This window comes from Temnothorax curvispinosus, unplaced genomic scaffold, assembly GCF_003070985.1.
Source record: "Temnothorax curvispinosus isolate PA1 unplaced genomic scaffold, ASM307098v1 QBEX01011984.1, whole genome shotgun sequence".
Classification (NCBI taxonomy): Eukaryota; Metazoa; Arthropoda; class Insecta; order Hymenoptera; family Formicidae; genus Temnothorax; species Temnothorax curvispinosus.
The window spans coordinates 11400-21341 of NW_020221764.1; the positions used below are offsets into that span (position 1 = coordinate 11400).

Here is a 9942-nt window from a genome sequence, read left to right on the forward strand (position 1 = left end):
CAACGCTCGACGCTCATTTTCAGCAAGTAAAAATCTTCAGAAATAATATCTTTTATTTATATATGTATCCATAAAATATTATTACTTGACGATATTGCTAAAAATAATTAATATTTTACGTATTTCGAAGTCTATGTTTGGTTGTACTGGGACGATTAACGACGATTCAGCGACGACACTGAATATTAAACAAATTCAACTTTATTTCTTTGACGCTAGCGTCAAAGCGAAACCACTATGTTCACCTTGTTGACGCTCATTTTCAGCGTCTCATGAATTGGCACCTTATTAATTCAATTTTTTTTCTTACGTTATTTGCATCAATTTTTTTAGTTTTCTATTTTGTTTCTTTGATGTTTTTAAAAACCGTTTTCACTAACTTTTTTATTTTTTGTTACAATAAATGTAGATTTCGAGTAATCGCGACGAGCGCACTTGATCGTTCCATAAAGAATTGACATAGTAAATAAATGCGCTTGCTATAAATAAGCATGATTAACGAGCTCATAAATAAATTTTGCACGTGCGACGCCTGATAATGATGCAGCGCGGCATTTAGTATTCACGCGGAGAAGATGACTCATAATCCTACCTACCTACCGCGCCGTAATATAACGGGTGTGAATAAGGTCGCGCGTCGAACGACAACGACAACGACGACAACGACAACCGAACGTGATAAAAACCGTGCGCGTCCGACCGAAAAACCCGACTTGTCTGCGGCTGTTAATTAAGTAGTTAATCCCGAGAACGAGAACGAAAACCAGATTTTATCGGGATATCCATCGGACGTCGCTTCAGCCACCGGTCACCTCGGGATGCGGACTGTTTAAAGGCTGATTAGTGAGCGATTAATTTAATCAGCGATTATGATTTACAATGTAACGTACACCTGCGGTATCTCGTTGATATGTACTATCGATCTTTTGTTTGTTCTACGCGACAGAAAAGAATAAAAAGAAATGAATTGTACAATTGAAAATCTTGTATAGTAAACAATTCTCGGAGATAATCGCCGATTAAGTTAATCAGAATTTGATTAACCCTGAGTCTTTCCGCGGGAACAGTCCGTAAAATAGCAATTACGATAGTTTGATAATGACTAATTATTAACAGACCGTAACACGGTTTTCCAGGAATTATTGATGTAAAGCAGGTCTGCATTATTCAAGGCGGCTGCAACCTTCCGTTCAAAAAGAAACAGATAGCTTTCCAGGAAATTGATATATATGTCTTGTTTATCGAGTGTCATATATCTCGCGTGTTTGCTCGTTACTTTAATTTCCTTACGATAATTCTGCCCGACACGTATCATTTATTTCAATTTAACGCTTATTTTCCTTAATAAGCAAATTTATTATCGCTCGTTAGTTTATTTATTAGCCATCTGTCTAGATCACGATACATTAAATACATTATTCTAAATATTATTTTTTTTATTGAACCAAAAAAGGAACATACAAAAAGACAACCGTAGGAACGCAGCATATTGGTTGAGGCTGAATATTAATTAGAGATTTCGCGATGCAACCATCATCTATTGATTAGTCGAGTGAACTAATAAAAACAGAGATGTGAGAATTATCGATATAGGATAAAATAGAATTGCTTTATCGGTCAGTAAAAAAAATCGCTATTATAAATTATAAATGTGTAGAAATAATAATAATCAAATAATATATCAAAACTATAATAAAAAATTTAACCAAATTTATAAATTTATAATATGCTTTCTTAAAAATGTATTAATTATAACAATCCATCCGAGCATACATATATTTAAGACGGAAAGAGAGTATGCGGGGAAAGCATACTGTAAACATTTGATAAACAGCACGGTACCAAAGAAAAAGAAATTTGTTTATAATACACTAAATATTTCTTTTTATTCAAATTATTTAACCTCCTTTATCACTTTAATTTTAATTTAAACAAAAACTCACGTTTTTGAGCAATTTACAAGTAATATTTTACACAAGTAATAATTTATTGCTTAATTTGACCACTTCACAATTCAATTAATTCCTGGATCTATGTTATGTATAGATCCAGGTAACAATTATCTATTACTATACAGGATTCATCGTTATTTTTGCGCACTCTTGAAGAGTAGTATTCTATCTAATCATGTAATCGCATCACTTGATTTCCTTCGTCGCTCGCGTTAACCCGAGATTGTCCAGTAACGCCTGCGGGCTCGGATCCCTTCCCCTGAATTTCCTAAATACTTCAGCGGCAGGATAACTGCCGCCCAAGGACAAAAATGTGTTACGGAATCTCGCACCCAACTCCTTCTGCTGCAACTCGTCGGACTTGACCTCTTGGAAAGCTGTGTATAAGTCGGCAGCAATCATCTCGGACCAAACTTTGCTGCAATTTAACAGTTCAATCAGTGCTTGTGCAATGTGAGCTACTAGTAACAATTGTAAATAACAAACGACTTTTTATTATTTCACTAATAGGAACATTTTGCAATTTGAGATAACAATTGTATATCTATCTTAAATTAAAATCAATTTGCGACAATTCTTCAATCTATATAAAATAAATGTATGTATCTTGCAATACCTGAAATACGCGGCCGCCCAATTACCGCTCCATATAGCTTCAAAGTTGCAAACATGAACGTCCCTTTTTTCGAGAGGCAATACGAAATATTTTGGCCACAAGCGTTTCATCATAGGCACCCAAAACATTTCACTGCAAATTTTTCAATAATTAAATAAGATTAAGCGACGCGAAGACCGATGTCATTTCAAAATATCGAGTCGTTGAATAATTTTATTGAAAGAATAGCAAATATTTTGTTAACTTTGTAAGTAATAATGTAATAAGATGTAAATATTTAATGAATGTAATTACGTTTCTCTTAAATAATTTGGGAAGAAATTCAGAATTTAGAATTTGTATTAGAATTTAACGGAGGTTTGTAGATCGATGCTCACCTGGAATGCAGCTCCAGATCTAAATGTGACAAGTAAAGTTCTTTGCAAAGTTTATAACCGGCCAAGTGCGACCTCATTCTTTTAATGCTCTCGATAGCTTCCGCAGGTAATGGCTGCTTTGTTTCGTAATGTTCGGAAATTTTTTGCAACATGAATGTTTCGTACAACCTACACCGAATATATTAACTCATTAATTAATTACAATATTAACGGTATAAGAGTATTAAAATAGAAAGAAAATAATTAAACGAAGAAAATAAATAAAGAAATAACTTTATTTCATACCAGTTCTCCATGAAGAAATCGCAAATGAATACCGCGTCCCATTCCACAAACGACAATCCGGCAATGTCAGAATACTCGACCGTAGTTAGCAAATGTTGCAAAGCGTGTCCAAACTGTAATGTGCAAACAATTATAAAAGATTAATTATTTTATGAACATATACATACAAATCCATTATAATTTTATAAACAATAGCCTATTACCTTTTGAAAGAGAACCTGCACGTCCCTGAAGGAGAGCAGGGAAGGTTTGTCGCCTATCGGTGGCGGAAAGTTGAAGATCAGGGCGATTAACGGAGTGCTATTGCCGATTTTGCTCTTGCTCTTAATTATGGATACCCATCCGGAGTCCTCTTCCTTGCGGAACTTCTCCCTTCCTCTGGCGTAGGGATCTAGGTAAAAATTCGCAATGGGCGCCGCGCTAGATCCGTTCAAGTCGAATATGTCAAAGAACCGTACGTCCTTATGCCAGATATCCGCTTTCTTGCTTTCAACGATTTTCACGTTGAAGAGCGTCTCGATGTGCTCGAAGAGGCCCGATAGAACGGTCGGTAGCGGGAAATACTCTCTCCATTTGTTTTCGTCGCAGCTGAATAAAGACGGAGAATTGGGTAAAAAATTTTAAAATACATTACTTTATGATATTTTATTTAATATCACAGATTTTTAAAAAATATAAGTATCAAATATCTTAAATATACTTAAATTCTACAACGCAGAAAATTTAATTTCTTTCAAATAATTATACTTTAAAATGCTGTCGACCACAAAATCTTTATCTACGTATTAAAAAATTATCTTGTGGTCGACAGCATTTTAAAGTATAATTATTTGAAAGAAATTAAATTTTCTGCGTTGTAGAATTTAAGTATATTTAAGATATATATATGTATATCTATATATATTTACACACAGATATTTAACATGCTAATTTACTTACTTGTACATACTGCGACGTTGTTTTCTACCCCAATATGCAATATCCCATACCCTTAGAGTATCATTGAAATCTCTCTCTCTTGCAAACTCGGTTAAATTTGCGACTTCTTGTTCCTGAGCAGGAAACGCTTAAAAAAATATTAAATGGTCATTAATCAATCAATTAAAGCTATCAATAATCTAAAATCTATTATTAATAATATTACACATTCATAATTGTAGTAATATATTAATAAAAGTATATCAATTTTTCCTACAGATCTAATTAATAATAAAACATTACCATTCTTTCATAATTTTAACAAATTAATTATCATAAGTGCTCTAATTAATGTTTAATTATTTTTCTGTTATATTTCTCATTTATAATAAGTTAAATTATTACCAGTATTCAGAAGAGTTTCTATTGTGTTGTGCAGATTCTCCAGATTGCCGGCCATCTTTGTCTCCATGCTCATCTCTGCGTAATTTTTGAATCCCAAGCGTTGCGCCTGCTCGATTCTTCTTGATCGGAGTTCCTCTAACGTCACGCTAGCTTGAACAGACCTTTCCTGATAATTAGAACACCGGGTGACATCAGCATCCCAAATCGACGCCCTTAATTCACGATCAGGGCAGTACTCTAATTAAGGAAATATATAAATCCATGAAAAATATTAAATCTCTAGAATTTAATTTGTTTTATTAATGAATATACAAAAGATGCGCACCCATAAACGGTTGCAGGATATATGGCTTCAAAGTGATCATCCAAGGACCTGTGTAAGGTTCCCTAGGATTCATCGCGATAGACTTGAGGTAGTCCTCTGGAAAATCCTCCACAACGTGTTTGTTATGTATTGTCATATTATACACGGCTGTAGCACTCTAAAAAAGGATCAGTTTAAATTTCAGTTTGTTGCGCTTTTCTCGAAATAAATGTGTTCCAAATTATATGATAGACCTCGTATTTTGGCTTGTACTCTTTGATTTTCGACAAGATATAGTTCAAGTCGTCTGTATACTTCTCGAATTCTTTATCCTGCAGCTCCAGGCCATTCAAAGTCCCCTCCAGCACATACTTTGTAAGTACTCTCCTCTGCGAATGTGTCAGTCTGATATTCTTATTGTCCAGCGCTTCCTTGCATGCTTTAAAGAGTGGCGCACTGCCAAATTTGCTAGCCACGGCCCTCATGGCACGTTCGTGAATACCCACGTAACATTTTGTCGGCATCAAACTCTGATTGCCAAAGTACAAAGTCTTTGCTATGCCCCAAGTGGTCTCTAGAGGGAGATATGCTTCCTCGATTGGATGTAACCAATCACTGAATACATCTAAATCGTTTGTCGCTGTAAATAATTATAAAAATTGACAATTAAAATCGCGATTAGACGCTGGATCATATTTCTTTTGATTCGAGATTATTTCTGTTGTTATAGGCAATTAAGGCCATTGCACGTAACAAAGTTTTAGTTATTAAAAGGCCATAAGAAAATAGACCAATCGCATTCTCAATGAGCTCGAAGAATAATCGAGTGTGATTGGTTTATTTTCTTACAATTTTATGATTATGACTAAAACTTTGTTATGTGCAATGGCCCTTAAAAATCTCCTAATATTATTTATTCACTGTCTATTCCTATTATATTTACAGTGCATATACTACAATAGATTTATAACATTCATTATTAAATTATACTATCAGCACAATAGAAATAAATTTAATTAATACTTTTTCAAATTATATTTAATTAAAATTCTCAGTATAAAATAACTTTTAATACTAATACTTATAATAATATTTAAAACTTACTATCTACAACTTTCTCCAAACTTTTCATCTTCTCTTCAAATTCCACGGTTTGTTTTCCAATAGCTGCTGTACACTTTTCAATTGTGATTGTGTTAAATTCTGGTAGATGGTCATCCTTCAATAAAGGATTTTTTTCCGACGATTCTTCGCCTATTTCTGGAAGTCTTGACATCAAGAGAAAAAAAATAAAATTATACAAGATGAATAACGTCTACAAATATAGAAAACGAATTCAATTCAGGTACCTAACAAAAATATGAACAAAAAATGTAAAAAAAGGAATAAAATAATTATATACTTTAAATAATTTAATCACACAAATTAATGTATTTAAGGCATAGTTTAATATACATTTTTTAAATATATTAGAGACGTATAAACAAACTTGTCATACATTATAAAATATATATCTAAATTACGTAACATATAAATAATACGCAAATATACAATAAATATATAAACAAATAGATAATATAAGAAATATTAAATAATTGTTATAAATAATCCACAAATATATAAATAAATTAAATAATGTAAGAGGTATTAAGTAAATGACGTAGAACGCAAATTCAAAAACACATGTATGAAAGTAAAAACAAAATTTGATTTCCAACGACAAAAGTACAGTTGAAATAATTAATCAATAAAATTGATAAAAGGAATACAGAGAGAGTATGAAATGTATGCACACATGTCGCAAGAAAAAACATAACAAATATTAAAACGCAGTAGAAGTAATCGCGGGGTTTCGGTGGAACTTAACCTCTACGAGACAACGAGGACGAACTTACAGGACTATATATCCGTGTCGCTTCGGAATTTTTAGGAAATTCCGTCGCGTCAGAGCGACTCCTCTTCCAAGAAAGGACACTGCCATTTTACACGCGAAGACAATTTCCTTTCAAATAACGTCAAAAACTCATCGCGAACTAATTGAAAAGGGTTATCCAACCTAAAATCCGCTGCGACTGCATCGATACATCGAAGTCGTATTACTCGTATCGATGTCGGTCGATATTGCTGCGCGCGATTACGGCTTACCGCGACCAGAGAGAAACCTGAGAGAGGCCATCCCGGTCTTTTTCGTGTGTTGCTGTGTTGCATTTTCCGACGCGCCGCCTGAGAAAGTGCAACTCAACTACGTCGTATCGCTCGGTAACCGCACATGGTTTGCGTCCGTGCTAATGTCTGAACTAGCCAGCTGGAGGGGATATTATTCTGGCCGCGGCGGCCGCGCGCTCGGCCGGCCCGGGAGTTGCATCTGATTGCACCTGTTGATGATATTTTTACTTTATTTTATATTATATTTTTTTTTACCTTATTTTATATTATATTTTTTAAATATAGATAAATCGCGCAAAAATATCTGTTCCGCGTAAACAGCCACCGTCGCCTCGATATCCCTCACGTACTGACTGTTGCTACGTTTATGCGAGCGTTACTTCTGTAGTAACTTACGATACGTCCGTCGCGTAAACGGGATTTTGTAGTAACTTACGATACGTTACTCCGCGTAAACGAATGATATATCGTAAGTTACTACAGAAGTAACGCTCGCGTAAACGTAGTATGAGGGAGTTACGTAATCGCCAGGCTAATGATCACTACGTGTTCGCGATATATGTATATAACACTCGCGTTTCGAGAGACAGCTACGTCGACCAGACACCACCGAGACAGAACGCAGAACGTAGAATACAGCCAGTTAAACCTGTGAAAGTTAACGAAAGATTCGGCATACGTTGTCTTTTATTGTTCGTTGAAAGTTTTCGGTATTTTTGAACCGGCCGCGGTCGCGCGCGTAGGCCGTGACGTCATGCGCCGCTCCGCGCCGCCGGCGCGGCGGATCGATACGGTGACGGTGATGTAGTAGGCAGTGTAGGCACCTGCGCAGTCCGCACTAGCGGCGTGACCGTTGAACTCGAAAGCTCCGTACCTCGAAGATCGGCGCGTTTTCAACGTTGTTTCTGGCGATGAGCGGACTTGTCACTTGTTTCCGTCAACGCTCGGAGTAGTGTTACCTGCGTGAGTGACTCAGTTATCATTCTTCCGAGGAATCTCGCACCGGTAGGAAGTGTTTGTGCTTCGCGCGCGCTCGTCACCGACGTCACCGTGCTTCGTGCTGTTTTCGGAACGCGCTCGTTTCGGTGATTGGCATTCCTGCTTCCTCGTTTCGCGGGCCGCGGGAATACGCGCTACGCGATCGAGTACCGCGCGCCGTGTGCCGTGTGTGTAAAACAATTTAGAGTGTATGAGGTGTTTATCGGAATGAACGTGTCGCGCGACGCGCTCACTCGAGACGTCGAGGCGGAGGTATGTATGAACGACTTGCTTTGCAGTTTCGCGCTGTGATATTCGCGAGTGACAGTCGCTCCTCCCGCCATGTCTGGATTCGCGAAGAACGCTGACGTGCCGGACGTGTCGTGTGATTTAGCTCCGATTCTCTCCGTAGGGAAAAAGGGCTGAGAGATATTGATCGTGTCAAGTGATTCCGGTGATTCGATCGGTGATAACGGAACGCCGCGATACATCGCCCGTTCGTGAATGCTTCATAATCTCGATTTACGAGTTTGGTAACGTATTGTGCGTGCGATATTTAATTTCAACAGCGTATCTCTGATTGACGAAGTGCGTGTCTTTATTAACCGTCCGCTCGACTTGCGTAGTATCGCGCCAAGTTGCCAACATCTCGGAACATTTCGTCGCCCATTATTACGTCGCCCATTAACAACGTAACGCCGGTAACGCGGTGATGAACGCGGAACGACGCGGAGCACGCGGCGTCGCGACTCCTTCAAATTTGCATGAAAAATTCATGTTACCCGCTTTTATATTACAGAGAAAAGTACTTTTCCTTCCCACGGGTACGATCTTGGCGAGGTGGGAAGGCTCCAGTACCCAGTACGAGGATTTTACCCAAGCAAAACTCTTGTTCTGCTTGGATAAAAATTCAAAGACGGGGAAGCTAACGTACCCTCGTCCGCCGATTTAATTGAATGAACGAACCGCAGCCGGTTCGTCGCGTTTGCTTCGGGAGTGCCGTTCAAGTAATCGGACTAAAGGACTTTTCTAAACGGGAGTGCCGTACAGTATCGCGCGAGAAAGACTTTTAATGAAATTAGTCCGCGCGCGATTGTAGTTTATTATCCGCGAGTGTTTCTCGCGAGTGTCCTGTGCGGTGAGACGATGAAGCCTAAGTATCCCCTGAGAGGAGGAGGAGGCCTGGGAGAGGCATCGGGCACCGGCGGAGCAACCTTGGGGTGAGTATCATCTCTTTATATCTGCGTAAAATTAAAATAGTTCTTTTTTATTTATTCGAATTGTTTTATCTCGATAAATTAAAAATAATTAGAGAAAAAGATTATCTAAAATTTTACTCTTATAAAGATCGTTTTCGGTGAACACAGATGATTGTGTTGCTAAATATTTTATTGAAAAACAAATTAGTTGCGCGTAAAAATTATATTTTGAAAAATGTTGATTATTTTGAACGCTTCTTTAATTTGAATCTTATGTTTGTATGTTACAGTATCATCGTAGCTACGTGGCTGAACAACTCCGCCCGTTGCACATCGGCGTGGTGAGTCAGAATTTTTTTTATTGAAATGACAAATCTACGATTAGTCAGATATAGAGCCATTGTATCTCGGAACATATCGACGCTTATATATATAAATTAATTAAGTCAGGGTTTTAGGAAGTCGCGTCCGCGTCGCGTATACGTCTTCCCCGGGAACGCCGCCGCCGCGGTGCCGGGTGGAAGATCCGTCATGCCACGCGCCACGTCAAATCTGCACATACACATATATACGTAGGGATATGCGATTTCAATATGCAATATTGCGACATTTTAGAATACTCTGAACATATTAACTTCCGCAAATTTGGAGATGTCTATCTATTTCTAATTTTATTATATTTTTCAGTCTTTTCTACCCCTATTTCATATGTAATTCTTTTAAATTCGGTTGATTAGACTTA

At 37.3% G+C, this 9942-nt stretch overlaps 1 protein-coding gene across 1 annotated transcript; it reads right to left on the reverse strand.

Annotated features, from left to right (window-relative positions):
* Positions 1-1966: 1966 nt before the first annotated feature.
* Positions 1967-6944, reverse strand: LOC112462150 (probable cytosolic oligopeptidase A). The gene is made up of 11 exons (XM_025027778.1): positions 6753-6944; positions 5962-6125; positions 5112-5497; positions 4879-5035; positions 4554-4790; positions 4170-4296; positions 3434-3818; positions 3231-3343; positions 2946-3113; positions 2569-2700; positions 1967-2370 (listed from the first exon to the last, which is right to left on the reverse strand). Exons 1-11 carry the CDS (start codon positions 6836-6838, stop codon positions 2139-2141), a joined length of 2187 nt encoding a protein of 728 aa, XP_024883546.1. The 5' UTR covers positions 6839-6944; the 3' UTR covers positions 1967-2138.
* Positions 6945-9942: the final 2998 nt, after the last annotated feature.